The sequence below is a fragment of the Neodiprion lecontei genome, chromosome 5, assembly GCF_021901455.1.
Source record: "Neodiprion lecontei isolate iyNeoLeco1 chromosome 5, iyNeoLeco1.1, whole genome shotgun sequence".
Taxonomy (NCBI): domain Eukaryota; kingdom Metazoa; phylum Arthropoda; class Insecta; order Hymenoptera; family Diprionidae; genus Neodiprion; species Neodiprion lecontei.
The window spans coordinates 5,730,289-5,750,371 of record NC_060264.1 but is presented as its reverse complement, the minus strand read 5'-3'; the positions used below and the strand labels follow the sequence as shown (position 1 = coordinate 5,750,371).

Below are 20,083 nucleotides of genomic sequence, written 5' to 3'. Positions count from 1 at the left end.
ACTTTTCACTGTTCGCGAATCCTGCGGATCAATATATTCGTAACTACTATTTGACAATCAAAGAGCCTCCGTAAGATGAGGCCGAATTTTTCGCATTTCGGAGGCCGCGTAGATTTTTTCGAAACAAGGGCTAAACTTGTATATTCTTACCTACCCCTAAAATAATTCAGTAAAGCCAAAAACATCCCCTAAAATAGGATGTGTCTGTATACGAGTATTTTTTACACGAGTATTTATTGTATAATACTTGAAATTCTACATGTATACCTTAGCATGGTCTTTATTTTGGAATTTATTGATATTTTACCGGGACGTTCCCATCTAAAAATTTGTTCCAAGATGCAGTTTCTCCTCTTCTCGTTATAACACGCTAGAGTCTTACAAAAGGAGGGACTCTGAGGGAGGATCAACAGGATAAGGACGAAAAGGACGAGAGCTGTTAGCACATCATCGCAAACACAGCGGCAGGCGAGATATCTGAGGAATATATTTGAGATTTGATTCTGATTCTACTCGTGTGAAAAAATTTTATTCCTTTTTTTGATAAATTTTTATACCTATACGTGAATTACTTTTCCCGTCTGTTTTCATTTTTTTGAAATTCGACTTTTTTAAGACATACCCGCACGAATTATGAAAATAAGAGTTACCGAAAGTGAAGGAAAATGACCTGAATTGCAATTGTGACCTGACGAACATAACGAAATACGTGAGCAATTACGAGTACAAGAGAAAGAAAGAAAGAAAAAGAGAGAGAGAGAGAGAGAGAGAGAGAGAGAGAGAGTGAGTGAGAGAGAGACAGAGACAAAAAATCAAGGGAACTAAAAAGAGAGTTAAGGGTGAACGAATTTTTTGCATTATCACGTTCAAGCGAGCAAGCGTGTGACGATTACACGCAAAATTTAACACAACGATGAAACAGGCATCGGCTTACGGAAAGTGAACAATTAGTCATGTGTTAATCCTTTGAAGAAAGCGTTAAAACGTCGTAGACCTGCAGTAATATGCATCTATGTCTATGTTATATGCGCATTTACGTACATTGTATGCATATATTGGGCTGATTTTTTTTTTTCTAACTTTTATTTTTCTTCTTGCATACTCTTCGAAAATTTAGTTTTTAGCCTAAACCAAAGCCTCGTAAAACCGGAACTCGGTAGTAACATTGTAAAAGGTTACTCATTCGGTTCGAATTTTTCAAACACTCTGACCGAAATATCTCTAAAACTATACAAGTTGGGAGGATGTTTTTTGGTTTTATTTTGTGGATAATAAAATTTTCTATAAAAAAGGTCAAATTTTGAATATTTTCCGTTTTTTTTTTTTTTTTTTAAACATTTTGTTGCAATTTATGACGTATAATGCTGATAGAATTCGTTCTGATGAAATAGTCCGTTGCGGTAATAACAGTTTAGGCTAAATAAATAAAAATGGGCAATCGAGACTTGAACTTTAACATCTTAGGTTTTATTTTTATCAACCATCGCAAAAGTAATTTATAACTGATTTTTTTTTTTTTTTTTTGTTCCTGCAATCAGACTTATGATGAAGGTAATCAGTATATCTGATGAGAGTATTTTTCGATAACAATTGTCGTGACATTGAAGAGAATACACGTGTTCGGAACACTGGCGAGGACGATGTTTATGTAGGTTTATCGAAATTTGAAAATACTTGTGTAAGAAATTTTCTCCCCATTTTTAAAGGGTCCATAAAAATGTTATACTCCCTAAAAATTTACGGACCGCCCTGTAATGGTTTTTTTTTCATGACCCAACACGCCTCTCTAGGAATTCTTGTTGAAAAACGAAAACGTACTAAGCGAATAAATCCTTGTTAGAAACTCCCACTGTAAGTCTATATATAAATTCGAGGCACGTATAAATTTCCTAAGGTTGGGTTCAAACAACATATGATAATGGTACGCGTTATATATACACGTGCATACATTACGCACCTGTGATTTATGTTTCACCCGCCAAATTTTAGTGGGTACGTTTATCATGGGTTACGAATTCATAAATTGTGTACACATTTATACACCACAATATAAGATAGCAGACGTATGACCGGTATTCGGAACAAAAAAAAAAAAGAAAAAAAGAAGAAAAAAAAAGGTTATACCAGGTACAAATGTAACGAGATGATGTTTTAGGAGAAATCGGAGCGATTTTTTTTTTTTGGACTATTATGTACACCTAATTGAGTTAAACAAGAACTCGCCCGAGAAAGTAAATTCGCAAATTGACAAAACGCAGTGAATTTTATTACCACAGCTGAAAAAATTCTAAGGTTAAAAAAGTAACACTAGTACTTAACGACGTAATGAAGCAATGATCAAAATTTAATGATAATTCAGGTTTATTAAAAAATATGAGTAATCACAGAAATGCAAATCTTCGATCATTCGAAATTTACGATAACCCTTCGATGACACCCGGGGTCATTTTGACCGGGACGAATTTTTCATTCAATGCTCACTTTTCCGTAATTGAAAACTGTCATTAATTTTTTCAAACGATTCGATTTTATATTTTCCAAATTTCAATTTTGCAGACATATTGAGAAAAGTTTAAAGTATGTCCGTGAGTTTTTAACCTAAAGTCCGACCAAAGGATCGCGTTAAAGACAGGTGAACAAACAATCATCCGGGTAAAAATCTTGGTCAGAAGTAAGTGCGTCGAAGAAGGGTTAACGGATATCCGTTATATCAAAGGCCTCTGATTTTCTAAGCCCTGAAAAATAACGTTTCGGTATCTCGGACAAAATTGTCACCTTATATTCATACGCAGGTATATAAAGTGCAGTTTACCCATGGTATAAAACGTGCGGTAGAAACTGCAAACAAGAGATATAAAGACGACGAGAAGAGAAGAGAAGAGAAGAGAAGAGAAGAGAAGAGGATAGTCATCGGTCCTTCCCTTCATAATACAAAGGTAGGTGTCTATGCAAATGCGGCTCAGTTTATATACATGAGGGAGCATCCCCGGAGGTTAAACTAGCTTCGAAGAGCGTCTCTGTACGAACCTTTATACCTACTACAACCTACCCCCGGCAAGGTTGCAGGCGGCTTTGGTTCGTTCAGTTTCTACCGTCTCTGCTCTGGTTACACTTCGGTCGCGAGTTTCGACGCAGGCGCAAAAATTTCGCCTGTTATTATACGGACCTGACGGTCACTTTGAAGTTAACATTCGACACCCCCTCGGCGACCTGCAAACCCCGCAAAGACACCGCAACTTTTCGCACTTGTTATACCAGGTATACTTATTAAAGTGCCGCGGAGAGAGTCGATTACGAAATTGGCCGGGGAGTCGGAACGGGATTTTTAAACCTGGCAAGAGTTCAGAATCAACTGCATGGATTGCAGTATTAGGTTTTCGATAAGGAAGAAAATCTGGGCGTTCAAATTTACGCGAAATTTTTTCAAATTTTTACCCAAAATATGGAAAAATTTCAAAAATGACAATTTTTTTCCCCAAATTTACCTATGTTCATAAAAATTACAATTTTGCAGGAATCTTTTTTCAATGATTCAATATTTCTGAGGAGGCATTTAAACCACGGTGATTGATTTTGCAATATTTGAGAAACGTCTTGAAAAAAAAAAGTTTCAAACTGATTGGATGAGTAGTTCTGAAACTGTAGATCAGAGTGGATTCGGTTGTAGAAAAAATAGGTACGGAAGATTAATGAATAAAGTCATTTGAGAAGAAAAAAAAAGGGCTGCAGTTTACAAATACGGTGAGTTGAAAAATGTTTCATCTGTAACTCGCAGCGCGGCTCGAAAGCTTCAGCGCAAAGCTTTAGAGAGCTTAATTTCAGTCTGAACGCTTTTCAAATTCGTGCGGTAATCCGGTTACGACAGTTTTCTCTTTGTTTTTTTCGCTCTTTTTATTTTTCTCTTGCTAACGCTTCGTTAACTCGATATTTAACGTGGGAGAAGTCGCAGAGTTGCACGAGTTATTACACACACAAATTTTCCGAAAGTACGTGACATATTAAAGTAAGAGGCAGAGCTTTTCCGTTAAACGTAACGTGTAATATTTTATTCCTCTAGCACATACCATGTATTTGTACGCGAGTGAATTTTGTTTTAAGGTTAAACATATGCGAGTAAATTCTTGAATGCGTGTATATTAATCACATTTGCAGCAGCGCACGAAATTTCATCATATTTGCGCTGCGGGTGAAGTTGAAAAAGGATAGAAAATGAAAAGAAAAGAGAAGAGAAGGAGAAAGACAACAAAAGAAAAAAAAAAAAAAAATTCATGTCGTGAAATAAAATGAAACTTGTAAACGAGAATTCTGGAACGAGGAGGCCGAGATAAGAACGAGTTTCGTGTAACTAATTTATTTTATTTCCGATCTTGATTCCCTAATTTAAGGTTCAAGAAATTATTCCCCGTTGGAAGTTTTCCTCCCTCCTTTGCCCTGAACCTAATTTCACAAGTTTAAAGTAGGTGTACACGTTTTAAAAGCCCGAGGTATACATAAAAGAAACGCGGTCCGAAAATTTTCCCAAGGTATGAGAAAAATATTCAAAGAATTTTATAATTTTGCTTCGAAACCGAGCAAAAAACCCAGATAAAAAAAAAAAAAGAAAAAAAATTTCCCTATATTGCAGAAAAAATTAAGTACGTGGAAAATTTTCTCGATTTTTTTCCCCCTTTACATTACTTGTGATTTATTTATTTTTATTTTTTATTTTTTTTTTTTTTTTTACTCTCAGCTCGTTAATACGACCCTAGATTGTAGATGTAATATATGCATAATGTACTTGAATCTTGCTTGGGGTAAATCAGCGCGTATTCAAGGGCCTGATAAACTATACGATATACGCGTCAGAGCCAAACGCCGGAAAGTTAACAATTTGGCGTACATTAAATACATGGCTAGGCTACAATGTGGTGAGAACAATATCTTGAACAAGATTAATCACTCCGCGAATCCATCAATTAGATCACCGACGTCCTTAATTCCTACGCAGCATGCGCCCTTTCATCGAGTTATTAATCATACGAGTATATGAACGTGATATTATAGACAAAGAATATAAGCTTCCTCAGCAAGCGGTCGGCGAGTCAATCGATTGAATTATTTCACCTGTCCACGCAGAGACGGTATCAAGGAAAATATCAATTATCATAATTGGTGGCAATGAACTCGGTGGAAAACATACCTCGATCACAAAAATCGTACACAGCTAGTTTCGATTTTTATTTGTACATTGTATAATTTAATTGTCGTGCTTAGGTAATTAGCGACTGTTTATACGTGGATTATGAAATATCCGTCTTTGACTTTTCGCATCTAATGTGAGAATAATTCAGATAAACAAAAGCTTCGCGACGGATGAAATTTATCCTACTTTATTTCGTCGACTTGACAACGATCGAAGTTTGGAAATACGAACGAACGAAAAAAAAAAAAAAAAAAAAAGAGAGACTTTTTTTCCCCGAAGTTGCGAAGAGAGTATAAAAAGAACGTATCGAGAGTGAAGACTCGGAGTGTGGAAAGTGCACCGCTGCACAAGTGCCTCGGTAAAATAATGGTGGTTTAATAATGCAACAGCCAAAGAGCAGCGGCGCGATTATAGACGTTGAAGTCGGAGCGATGGGTAAAAAATTGAAAAACTAACGGGGTCAGTTGTGCAAAGCCTTCCGGAGTGTCCGAGTGTTTGTCTGTCCTTATGATGGCTGTAAAAGCGTTCGCAAGCCTGCAAGCTGTCCCCCTTGTGTATTATTCAGAGCGGGAATGAGCGCAAGCTCGCGAATCGATAATCAACAGTTTTTGCTTCTCTCCCTCTCTCTCCCTCTCTCTCTCTCTCTCTCTCTATCTCTCTTTCGCGACAGCCTTAGAGACCACCGACTACGCTACCGGCGTCGTCGTCGTAGTTTCGACCTCTTCGTGACAATGCGCAACGTATTTTTGGATCGATGAATGACGCGCGGAGAGTTATACAAACGTCCAGGCTGCATGGTTACATTTGTAAACGATGCAAGCCACCCGGAAAACCGATTTCAAATATTCAACGAGCTTTCGATATATTCGTTCTATTTCCGTAGTTCGCTGATTTGTTATTTATGGACACCGTGGAACACCCTGAAGAGTTTTTTCGGGCTGAAAGAATGATTCTGTGAAAAGAGATCGTTCCACGTTACGTGGAAGCTCGCGCTTGTGTGATTATTCACTTTTTGTCACATTTTTTTTTTTGTTTGAATTCGTCAAGAAACACGTTTTGACACTTCGATTATTATTTCTTTCGTGACGTTTATATTCAATCCAAAGATCACGATCCGTAACTCAACGATACATCATTCGAGAATCTTATTCCCCTGAGTTAAAAGTTCATGTTAAATTACAAACATTTTATGAGATTGAATTCAATTAAAAATGTAACAGTCGTGTGATAAACTTCTCAAAGATCAACTGGAGACTTGATATTATACAAGTGTGGCTCTTTTTTGTGACGTAAATTGATATTATGATTGATGTGAGTAATAAAAAAAATTTTACTCACGATACTTCATAAATTTTAAACAATGTACGAAAGGTGAAAAATCGACTGTGAGTGAAATTTTCCGCGTAACGTAGAACGCTCATCTTTTGACAGAATCTTTCGTTCAATCTGAACAAACTTCATAAGATATGCCGTGGTGGAATATCGCAAATTGTTTTTTTCCGAAAAACCGTAATATAGATACATATTATCGTTCGGCTCATGATTGCACCCTGAAATTGCTACCAAAATTATACCTTCCCTTTTCAAATCCCGAATCTCGTCCAGGTGTTACGTTGAAAATCAATTTGCTTTGCGTTTTGATCAATCTGAAAATTTTTACACGATAAACCTGCGTAAGTCGAATTCATTTATTTTTTTTTTTTATCTCAACATCGTCAATCGATTATCGAGGAAATTTCATCCCAGAAAACTTGTCAACATTGAAAAAACAATCTTTTGTCATATTGTAGTTACAGCAGTAAAAAAAAAAAAAAAAAAAATATTGAAATCAAACAAAATCGAAATTAAATAAACGCCGCGTGATCAAAGTACTCAATACTCAACTACATTTTTATGTCACTTTAAAGCAGCCTCTACCTACGATTTTAGGAAAGATCCTCATTCAACAGCGATTAGTTGAAAAAAATAGCAATTTCGACTTGAAAATTTTTAATGAACGGTACAAAAAAAGCGGTTCATTAAAATCGCGTGGTTTCTCATTGTGTCTGTTTTTCGTTTCCACAATTTTTTTTCGAACCAATAAGAAAAGCCGTAACAAAAAAGTGAAGAAATTGCAACACCGAGAAAATAAATCGAAAGAGAAAAAAAATATTTAAAAATCGTGAGCGATCGAGGCCTGAAGGTACTACGAGTGAAGTTGAGATGAAGCGACCCGAATACATAATGGGAGGGCATGGGAAATGAGGCAAGAGATGAGATTTCGTCAATATCCGGTGAGACTCGTTTGCCCTCTGGTTCGCCCACGCATAGGTGCACACACCCACACTCCACGTCATTTTGACTTGAACTTCCGAATTTGTGGATATTTGATATAAGATGCCACGTACTTAAAGCTCCACACGTAGAAATGGATAGGTAAATACCCATGTGTCAGGTATATATATATATATTGTATACAGTTCCGTTTGTCCAAAGTGTTAAAAGTTCAGGAAAAAAAAAAAAAAAAAAAATTGAAAACAAATTCGTTTCATCATGGGACGGGTTTCAGAATGATCGGGATGAAAAATAAGATTTTTGAGAATTTTTTGAGATTTTTAAAAAAGATTAATCTTTAGATGGATTTGAACAATCACAGAAAATTAACGGTGGAAGGGAAAAATATGAAAAAATTCAGGAGTGCTTTTTTTGAATTCGTAGAACCGTAGTAGAATCGTATAAAGAATCGTGAAGCGATTTAAAAATGGTGAGAGTTTTTCACTGGTCGAGTCGGCATGGAAAGCCCCATATAATAATATACATAATTAATTTTGCATATATATATATATATATATATGTGAGACGCAAACAGTTTTACAAATAATTTCCAGGTAGTGCAAAGTCTACGAAACGTACTAAAAATTAATTCCCCGTTATTTTGAGACCGTAATATACCTCAACTGTATCATTTTCAACAATCAAAATATGAAAATCCGTTTGAAGAATTTTTCTTCTTTTATTTACGATTCGTACTCATTAATTGTGTTTGAATTATCATAATCGTTTCACTTCTAACTTAAATATATACTTTTGATTGAAACATTGTAATTATAATCAGTAACTAATTGACGCGATTTAACGTAACTCGCGTATACATATCAAGATGTCAAAAGGTTCTAAAGGTATTCAACAGTTGCGATAATCTAATCGAGTCGAATTTTCGGTCTATACGTTTATCTGTCTTTTTACTTTTTCTTTTTCGTTTTCGTTTTTCCTTTCTTTCATCTCTTAGAACTTCTCTCTTTTCAACCATAAATTCACCTCACCGTTTACGACTATACTGCTGTGAAAAATTGATAAAAGTTTTCCCAAAGTACCTCATAGCGCGCGAACACGATCACCTTCATCAATCCCATCCAAATTCAACTCGATATCTCAGAAGGGTGCCTCGATAAATCTCTCCTTATACACGTACGCCTCTCTCTCTCTCTCTCGCTCTCTCTCTTTCTCATATAAGACAATATGCAAGAGGAAATGGAGGAAAAAGAACAAACAGCCAAGGGCGAGGCGAACGACTTCTGGAACTACCGATATTGCAAAAGTCATTTTGGCGAGGAAATGACGTATACAGCGCTGTATAGACCGACACACTGCGAACAAAAGGATGAGGAAAGAAACTTTCTCAAAGAAATTAAGCAGAATTCATGGCTTACATATCGTCATTACAGAAATTGGAAACCCTAGTTCGGGATGCTTTTAAGAATGCCTGGTCTTCCAACTTTTACGAAAATCACAAATCAAAACTTTAACTCGATTTGACTGTTGGAAATGTGAATGAAACACGGAATTGAAAGCAAAAGAAGAGAAATGCGACCACACGACATATATTGCCGCTGATGTTTCAACGCCAGGGAGGGCAAACGATGACCAAACACACGTTTGTTTGCACAACACAGTCGATTCTGTGGGATAAATGCACGCTATATTTTTATTTGTATTTAAACGTTTTGCTTGTTTTAATTTTATTTTAATTTTATTTTTTATTTTTCATGGATTGAAACGCAGACAGCAACGTGAATCAAAATTTTTTGAGGCACCGAATCGTCACGTTATAATATATCCTAAAATACTTATACAAACAATTGATTTGTTATCAACAAGCCACGAATAATTCTATAAATATTTTCGTCAAAGATAATAAAAAGTAATGAAAAAGAAAATTTGATATTTAAAATTATACCACGTGTGTATACATTACGTTACATATAAGTCTGTATCGAAGTGAACGAATCCTGTATATACGTTCAGCATACATACGTCGGCCAAAAATTCGCGTCACCGTATTCTATTCAAATTTTTTTAATCGGTCCATCTTTCCTTTCGTGACACAATAGGAACTGTATAGATTTTATTTCTAGGAAAGTGAAAATTATTATATGTAGTCTGGTATTGAAATATACGACTTGAACGATCCGTTTTTTTTTTTCCTTAAGGAAGGCGATGACGATAAAGGGGTGAGAAAAAAAAATTGACAAGTTTGTATAATTGAATAAATATAAGAAGACCGACGGATTGTAGATATCTCGTGAATATTTATACCCACGAAATTTGTGCAAATTGCAGGAAATTACGCGGTAAAATTCGTATTATACGTATACTATCAGCAATTGTACAGAATAATCATAGTTGGCTTAGTTCCCTATCATCTGGCAATTTCCACCCAGGCCAATCAAATCAACAGGCAACAATACGCGGATGAGCAAGAATATTGGATTGGATACTGGATCGAATATTGAGAGGCTGAATTATACTTCGACAATGGTACTATATAATGATAATGATAATAATAATAATAATAATAATAATAACAATAATAGGCGTGCTAACAACGATGGCATTGCCTTGGAATTGAGATAATATAGAAATTGCGAATAACGGCGATGAGGGGGGAAGGAATGAGGAGGAGAATGAGAAGGTGGGAGAGGTCGGAGGTTGGGGACGAGTTACTGGCTCGTTGATTTAGTTAGGAAAGTGAATCAGGCGAGTAATAACTAATTCCAATTAAACCATGACTATATCAAGTTATCGCGGGCGTTCTTGGCTCGAGAATCCGTTGCTATCCTCGTATAATGCGAGGGGGGGGGGGGGGGGGGGGGGAGAGGGAGAGAGAAGGACATACATGTACATACAAACAACACTTGACATTGTAAAGGTATAAGTTACAATAAAATCGGAGTTTCAAAAATACAGAAAATTCATGATAATCCGAATAAATAAATTGGGATATATTATTGAAACAAGAATTGAGATTGACGAATAATTATATAATAAAATTACAACTTCATTTTGCAAAGAGATCCGCTATTCGCGAGTATATATATATATATATATATATATATATGTGTGTGTGAATCAGACTGTGTCAGGAAAACCGAGTTGTCTAATTCAAACTCAATATGTTATAGAAGACATAAAATAAGAACGATTTTAAGAGGTTTTATTAAAATATGTTCATATTTAGGGTTCGCGAAAATCAAAAATGCGTTTGTTCCGAAGAATCACTTTCAGGCACAAAAATTTCCAGGCAATCTAGACGAATTGCGTTTCCTCTAAATAAAAAGAAAACAAAAAAACAAATCTGATTTCGGGAATGTGTAATTCGTATAGATCGGCTGGAACGATGATGTGAATTTTTTCTCATATAGTTGCACTAATGCCCACTAAAACGTTGCGGTAACAGATTTTTTGAAACATTATTACTTTTAAAATAAAATATATGCCGATAAATAAAAAAAAAAAAAAATTTCTCACGTTATTTTCATAAGAAACTTCGACCACAAAATGCGAACTGTCTTAAGAGTTGAGGTAAAAATCTGAAAAAATTATGCAATTTTTTTGAATTATTTAAAGTTGATTTAAGGGGTGAGGTGGAAAAAATTCGTCAACACCGTAAATAAGGACCATCCTCAATTATATATACACATATATTATTTGGTTTGAAACAATTCTTTTTCCTTTCTGTTTTATAAATTGAACCATATATATTCATATAAGGTTCAAGTTTCAAGTGATACCTTATACATTGTGTATATGTGTGCGAATGTATATTCATGACGGACACGAAACGCGGCTTGCCTCACTTCACTAATTAATTGCAACTTTAATTAACTTTGGTAGGGGGGATGGATGGTGTAAGTTAATTAAACATTTTTCATTTCTTTTTATTCCCTTTGAATTATTCTCGTTTTCCTTCCTCATAGATATATGTATTATTCCCAAAAAATTACAAAATGCAAGTTCTGCGTCGCGGGACGAAACGCGCAAGTGAAACGCGGTGACAATTTTTTCATTCCTCAAATTCACATTACACAGTATAAAGTAAAAAAATTTGAACAAAGTGATAAAGAAAATAATAAAAACATGCCAATACGTAACGTTTTAGAATGAATCCTTAAATTTCTTGCATAAATGTATAATCTCAAATTAAATACGCACGATCGACCGCAAAACTTTTCCATATATTTTCGACCGTCTCGCGCAAGCTTCCCGAAACATTTTGTATTCCGAATGGGTAAAGAAAACATGACGATATGTATAAACTTACCGAAATATGAACGTATATAGTAAAGTATATGGTAGATCCAGGCATGGCGAACGGATGCGGTTAAACAAGCCGGATTAGTACGCATGGAACGAAGGATGAAGCGGGGCTCGAGTTCATTCGAGGGTATTTTAACAGTCGTTCAAGCATTAGAAACGTGACGTCAAATACGCTTTTGTACGTAAGGTATATTATACACCAAAAGCCAAGTATATTGAAGGATGAAACGGGCGATTCGGCGTCGATGACGTCATATGCAATAAGTGCATCAGGGTGGTCCTTATTTGGGGGTTGAAAAATTAAAAATTTTCATTCAGACGCCCCTCGGATCGGTAGAAATCATTCAGAAAAAAAAAAATGAAAATTCTGTGTAAAGTTTCAAGCATTTACGTCAACTGGAACACGTTCCAATAAGCTTCGAAAATTTTAACTGTAAAATGCATGTAGTTTTTATAACAAGTTATTTCGTTTTTTATCACATTGGTATAAATTAAAAGAACGATTTAAAACGTGGCAGAATTGTTGCTTATAATGATAGGAGAAGAAACCTTGAAAATTTCAAAATTTTATAAATATTGTTTCCTTGTATACGAGTCTAATAAATGTGATGCTATCTGAGCTGATATAAGTAAAAAAAAAAAAAAGGAAGAAAAATATTATAAAATTATCATACGTGAATCTAGCGTAAGGATGAAGCAAGAATTTTGATTTATCGAGAAATCCGAATCTTCAAAGCTTTTTATGGAATTGAAGATCTCAATTTTTGGGGTGCGGAACAGAATTTTCTATACTCAAACGCGTGCCCGCAACTTTTCAACACCGAGTAATTGAATAGTTAAAAAATTCTCGCATTTGCGCTCCTCCCTGATAAAGAAGATCTGGGCAATGAAAAGAAATCCAGATCATCGAGATATGTAGTCGGATAAGGACACTTCTCGCATGATAGTGACAAAAAAGCGACTAAAATAAGTTTGATTAACCCTTCCCTGAAGGGGTTGACGATGTATTATTTTCTCACGACCATCACACGTTCCCACGAGTCCTGCATCGCTAGTCGAATTGACTCTCGAAGGACCTCAAGAGTCGATCATCTGGTCGATGTCTAGAACGTGAAACGGCAAACCCAAGAGGCCACTCGTAGCGTGAAACCCCCAAGTTATCCCCATAACTTATGATTTTTTTCAAGGTCTGTAAAACCTCTGAAATAGCATGCGGTTATAAATATTGTGTTAGAAGAGCGCAATTAGTCACGTAAGAAGATAAAAATCGGGATAAAATATAAAGAAGCGTGACTTGGCACGGAACGTTCCAGAGAATGGGAACGAGAGGGAAAAAGCTTCGGGAGAAGGAGGAGGAGGAGGGGCGAGGAAAATGGCGAATGTAGCGAAAACGTTAAGTGTCTCGCAAATAGACGGTTAATTTATTTTACCACCTCGCTAAGTGTTTCGCACGATTGAAGAGTTTCACGGCTACATTTTTCACGCGGGAAAACTTCCGACCCTTGTGTTATATGTGTGTGTGTGTGTGTGTGTTTGTTTCTCACTAACACCAGATACGTTATAGATACTTGCAAAATTGCAGAAATTTTCTTCATTTTTCCTTCATGTTTTTCGATCAAAATAAAAAAAAAAAAAAGAAATGCTACGAAAGTTGCAATTAATGTCGAGAATGTCTCGGTTGATTTTTATTAATATTTTCGATCTGAATGTAATTGAACCTAAGTGAAGATGAGTAAAAGTAAGAATAAAAAATAAATAGGGAATCAATGGTAATAATGGTGACAAATGAAAAAATAAAAAAATAATATTTTTTAAAAATGTGTTCAGCGTTCTCATTCACCCTGCGTACGTATATCGAATTATAAAATCGTATCAAATTAAATACAAATTTATATTTGATTTGTTTATTCTCACTGTTTGATAATTTGTTCTGAACCAAAAGCTTGCCCAGTTCCATCTTGGTCTCGAAATTTTCATTGCTTGATAAAGAATTCATGAAAAAAAAACCCAAGCCAATCGATTGGGTCTGTTTATTCGGAAATTGGGTTTTCGTGTTTTTGGGAAGCAGTAAAAATTAAACCTACTGTCTAAAAAACGTGCTACTCGGTGAAAGATGTTTTCTTTTTTTTTTTTTTTTGTTCACTCAACACTGTACTTGAAAATAAAAATAAAAAACGCCGATGGTGGTCGATTTGGGTTGGAATGTGTCGTATACATCGTACCAACTGCATGTAAAAAATATGACACTACGAATTTGCTCTACGGTTGAATATCTGCGACAAATGGAAGATACGTAAGCCGCTTATATTCGAGGAACAAATAAAACGAATGACAAGAGATTCGAGCTTCGTTTGTCGATTCGAGTTAGCGGCGTTGAGATTACGTTCGAAAAATCGGTGGATAATGTTTATAAATTAACGGATCGACATTAGGTATGTATAATAGTCATACATATATACTAGTTACATGTATACCTAGAGATTTAAGCTTTGTTGCCTCTTCTATTTTCCTATTCTTTTCTGCTTTCAACCGAGTTAATTCTCTTGCTACGTATTTTTTTTTTTTTTTTTTTGTATAATTATCCGCAAGTTTGTTTTCAGTGGAAAGTGGAAAGTGGAAAGTGGAAAGAAAAAAAAAACAGAATAGCGACCAACGACTGCAAAATTCACTTTGCAACGCCGACATTTTTCTTCTCTGCCCTTTTTTTCCTCCGACTCTGTTTCCGTCCAGTCCGCACTTTTGTACCTGCGGAATATACGCACGTGTATAACAAAAGTCGCATTCCCTCAATATCCGTTTACCGTATAGAGACGAACGACTCGCCAGAGCTTCGCGATTTTGCACAGATACGCATTTTTCGCAACGCACGAACCGTTGAAATGTTGAATGCAAATGACAAAAAAAAAAAAAAAAGCGATTGATATAAAAGTCATGCATAAACCGAATAATCATATTCGAACGGTGCGTAAATTCAACGCATGTGTGTGCGTGTTTTTTACTTTTTGTTTTTTTTGTTACTTTTTGCAAATTTTTATCTCAGGCATTCAATTCGAAAGCTCTCGATGGAAATATGTGAAAAATGGGGTTCGAATTCATACGCTGAAATTTAATCCACGTGATTTGTTTCAATACACGTACGAATTATGCATTGAATAACGTACTTCGGGAATATGAATTCGATTTTATTTATTAGCCGCGAGTGGAGTATGAAAAAAAAGAATATCAGGATCAAATTGTGCGGAACAAAGATGTGTACATTCGATTGAATAACGATGATAAGAAGAAAAAAGTACCCTGAACGAAATATTTCATCAATTTTTTTTTTTTTTGCTACGGTCGAACAAGTTGCCTGTCATAAGAACCTTACGCAAAAAAATAACGTTCACAGGTAAAACTGAACACGTCGTTTTCTTGGCATACGATACGTAACGAATATCAAATCAAACCCTGTCAAATTTGTCGTTACGAGAGCGGAATACCGGATGAATCGAGAGTTTAAAAAAAATCCAGGAATTTCGGTTCAACCGTATATAAGGATACAAGAAACCCGAGTGATGGATAAAGCGTAAAGTCGAACCCCGAGGGGGTCTAATATTTGACTAAATATACTAGGTCTCTGCGCTATACGACGCAGTGCTATAAAGCATACAGCTGAGGGTGAAATTCGCTCGGCGAATCTGATATCCTAAATTTATTAACTATCCAAGTATATAAGACAGTCGAGTTGTATTACGTAACGTGAGAAAAATTCATTCGTACGTCCGTTTCTCACAAAGTTTCAAGAAAAATGAACAACGCATCGTTTCTTACACGCGAAAAGAAAAGAAAATGCGGGAGATTCGTCGTCGACTCGATTTGTCGCGACATTCATCGTCATGCGTAAATGAATTAATTGCGTGACTCGGTTTTTATTTTTATTTTTTTAATTTCATTTCCCTTCACGTTGGTATTTATTCGGCAAACCGTTGCATCCAGGTTCGGTATATCAATCTTTTCGAATACCATATGGCTCGAGATCAGCGACGGGTTAGGGAGGGATATCCTTTGAGAATATTCCAAGGACCTCGAGTGTCCCCCTGTTTCCCTATGGATTGATCGTTTCCGAAGTGGATTATATGTCGGGAACCGCTGAACGGTTCACGGGCGAAAAGCCAAAGGAAAGGGAAAAAAAAAAGAAAAAGAAAATGGCAAAAAAAAAAAAAAACAAGGGAAAAGCAAGCACAATATATTCGACCGAATGACGCGAATCGATGGGATCTTGGGTATTTAAATAAGTATAAATTTTTCTGTACCGATTCCAGATACATTTTTTTAACGTATTTATCACACGTTGTAATTTGGGATCATTTTGAAAAATTCAGCAACTAATCGACGGTAGCAAAACAGGACCGTTTTTTTTTTTTTTTTTTCTTTTCAATTCAAATTTCGAAAATTCAAAGTATTTTCTATAGATGTGTTGCATGAAAATTTGTAAAATATTCATGATTTTTTTTTTTTTTTGTTTTGCCTAAAATTTCGTTTACACTTTGTAACGTTACGCAATAACATCAAATAGGCAAATCATTATAACGAAAGCTTTTCAAAGCTCGACAAGCTCTCGCAGCTTCTGCTACCGATTTTTGTTGTGAAAATTTGGTTACAAGTTTATACATGTACTCGACACGTAATAACCTTGTACATTGTACGCGTACGGAAAATAACTCGACTCGTTGAGAAAGTTTTCGAAACAGGATAAATTATTATCCCTTTGACGTGTATAATATATGATGAGCCCCTTGTCTGCAGAAATATAATATAACGTACGTATGCCCGAATTTCATTTACGAGTAAGATATCATCATAGATATTCCCTGCAGACTTCAAAGCCCACTTCCACGTACTCACATATACGATATTATTTGATACATACATTCCGCAAATGCTTGTTATAAGCGTAACAATGCAAGTTACGTGCGTGTATTTGCAGTACGACGGTTGTTAGAATGATAATATTATAATAATCGTCGAGAATTTCCAAGCTTTATATATAAGAGGTTCCGCGTTAAGGGCCCTCGAAAGAACTTGAAAAACCCCTTTTCTCCTCTCAAGCTCGAGTCTCGCTTTTATTATACCGCCTATACAAACCGTTCTAATTTCAACGGTAAGTTTTATCAAGCAAAGCTTACGTCCCGTCGCAAGAACTAGATAGAAACAAAAAGAAACAAAAAAAAAAACACTTCCCGGATCAAGCTTGAAAAAAGAAAGCAAAATCTCAAACTATTTTGCACTTCGGTTATGCTTGCGTCTTTTAATTATTTTTTTTTTTTTCTTTGCATCATCATCTTTCGTTGTATCAAATTCTTCGACGCGGTTTTGGATTTTTTTTTTTCCTTTCTTTCTTGGCTTGTGAATTTTCTTTTTTTTTTTTTTATTCCTGGGTGAAAATCTTCGGAAACAATTCGATACGTATACCTATGTTTACGCACGCTGCAAAGGACACGCGTTAGATGATAGAAGATCTGCTATACGCGCATTAAATCTGACAACAAGGAGGGTTTGTGGCTTATGTGCAGGCAGGAACCTCAAGCTGCGTGTGTAAATAGCGGTGGACCCAGAAATGTAATCTGCCTTACCCTTATTATAATAATATACATACATGCCTGTGTATATATTATAAATAAATGTACACGTGTATAATACATATTTGCCGAATAAACTTTAATACCACGAAGTGACCACGTTTTGTGTACTTATCGTACTTATCACGCGTGCTGAAGAAGCATCCTACATGTATTACGAATGTAACGTAAGGAATTTTCCTTAACCCTTTCACTCATAGTGGTAAGTATTCTTACCACCTATTTTGTATCCATTTTTTATATATTCAGAGAACAACAACAAGTTTCAACATATTTATTTGCGGTTTTTTTACTGGTTCTCATAGTATGCTAATGGTTTTTCAATACGCGAGAGTAATTAGGGCGATATAATGTGAATTAGTATTTTTGGAAACAAATTGATTGAAAAAAATCGAGACATTTAAAGGAATAATTCGTTTCCGATAAAGTTACATGTTTTACATAAATTGCAAGTTTTTGGGGCTGCTGTTTGTGAATCGAAATTTTCGCCTGTCGTATTGGAGTCGCCATCTTGAATTTAATAAATCTGATTTCAAATTCGTAATCAGCTATAAAAAAAACCATAGAATATCATCTTGTCATGAAACTTGAACCAGCACAATTATGTGTTAAATATTGATTCAATGTTTTTTCTGTCGCCTCATAATTTCTAAAAATATTATTTTCGTCCCTCTCGTCTCAAAGGAATTAATTTCATTCAAAGCGAACGATTACTTGGCTGTTATCAACTGCACATTAAATATGTAATATACGTGATTATTCAATCGAACGAACGAAATTTATTTGGATAAATGGGAATTTCTGTCAACCTATAAAAAAAATAAATTATTCATTTACTTGCTAGTACACAGTTACAAGAAATCGTTTACTTGTATCGGGACATTTTTTTTTCTTCTCATCAATGATTACAGGTAATGATGTATTTGTGTCGAATTATACGTACCAGCTTGAAATGTCCGTGTAATTGGAAAGTTTGTAAAAGTAAAAAAGAATACTCGTTAAATATAATAATATTATACATATATCGTTGGACGTTTTACGAAGAGAATATTTAAGATAAAGAAAAAGGAAGAATCGGCTATTTTCCTTTTGTTTTCTTTGCTCAAATTTTCCTTAAAAATAAAAATTACATTACAGCGACGAATAAAGATAACACGCGAGACAATTATATGACAAACGCGATGATAATAATAATTCTAGCGGTGCCGCGGTGGCCGTCGAACTGGGTAACAATTACATAGAAGTGTTGGTATATTTAACATAATATAATGTTCACTCGTGTATCCCGGTTAATGTGAAGGTGTATAAATGAGAGACACAATCTATGGCAATTTATATTAAAGTGATAATATAATTCGATGCGTAATACGATCCACATTATTACGACGACGAAACGTTCGGGGTGTAAAAATGACAAGTCGAGGTGAAATAAAAAAATAATAATAATAACACCGTGATCGTACATGGATGAAAAATTGTGGGAATAAAAATCGATTAGATTACCGAAAAGTTGTTTAAAAAGTGCACGAGTTTCCCTTTTTTGAATATTGATCTTTACTTTTTTTCTCCTCCGTCACAACGTATGTACATATATATATATACATACACATTATGTGCGCTTCGGTGAATTTTCCGTGGTAACGTTGATTAATTAAACAGTAATTATAATCTCGCAACTTCAGCGAACAGTCTAAACTCTACACAGAATATTACACGGTGATAATTAGGCACGGATCGATAGAAAAAATCTGCGTTCACGTGCATGGTGGTGATTCGAGAGAAATCATCTGTGTTGTTTTTCAAATAATTTTTAGGTAAAAAACAAACTTTTTACCACGTCAATCGAATGAAAAATAAATATCAACGATAAGGTCACATGTTATGGACATACGGGCATGTTATTTATTTCACCTCAGGTGCAACTGTGGAATGTGTAACTTTGAAAAAAAAAAAGAAAAGAAAAAAAAAACTTCCCGTTTTTTGAATCACCCCGACACACAGACCGCGTGAATAAAATTACAGATCCGCGCTTGATCGGCGGATATATTTTATACTTTTACCATTTTCATTTTCATTTTTTACACCACCGACAATAACGTATATTTAAACGTATTCCGACAGTACGGAAAACAAATGTGTGATATCAAATGTACAGAGGATGAAAACTCCAGATATATATATATAACCTGCCGTATGTATATACATATACATGTATACACTAACGCATAGCGTAACGATTATCGTTACGGGGTAGGAAATAAAAAAAAAAAAACAAAACAAAAAAAAAAAATTGTCCGAAAGATAGAGCACATAAACGTATAGCTGGGTACGCTGCGTGAATACACGCGGTAGAAGTTTTATCGCCCGTGAACACGATGCGATAAAATCGAGAAAAATAACAGGTACAGACGACAGTTCTTTCCTCGATGTCTCCCTCTACTAGAATCCGAATTTCATTGTGCATATTATACACCTATGGATTTTATAGCTCAACGATATTTTTATAAATACATAAGAAAAAGATGAAGAAAAAAAAAACGCAAATTCAACTCGTGCATATATAACTTACTGTAACGCATCATCGACTGCATTGACACTTACCTGAAACAGACAAGGATAAAATAATAGATCAGTGAAAGTTGCAGGCTGCACTCGAATGGCATAATTATACGGATATTTGATGTTTCTGATTATTTCCTGATAGATA

General features: G+C 35.2%; 1 protein-coding gene across 7 annotated transcripts in view; it reads right to left on the bottom strand.

Annotated features, from left to right (window-relative positions):
• The window catches only part of LOC107217340, a 166,356-nt gene that overhangs the window by 113,520 nt on the left and 32,753 nt on the right, over positions 1–20,083 (bottom strand). For 6 of the 7 annotated variants that reach the window (XM_046741888.1, XM_046741890.1, XM_015654838.2 and 3 more), the window contains exon 6: positions 18,320–18,322. The exons of the other annotated variant lie outside the window; for it this stretch is intronic. In XM_046741888.1, the coding sequence (XP_046597844.1) occupies positions 18,320–18,322 (3 nt within the window). The remainder of the gene's footprint in view (positions 1–18,319; positions 18,323–20,083) is intronic. 7 annotated transcript variants of the gene reach the window in all.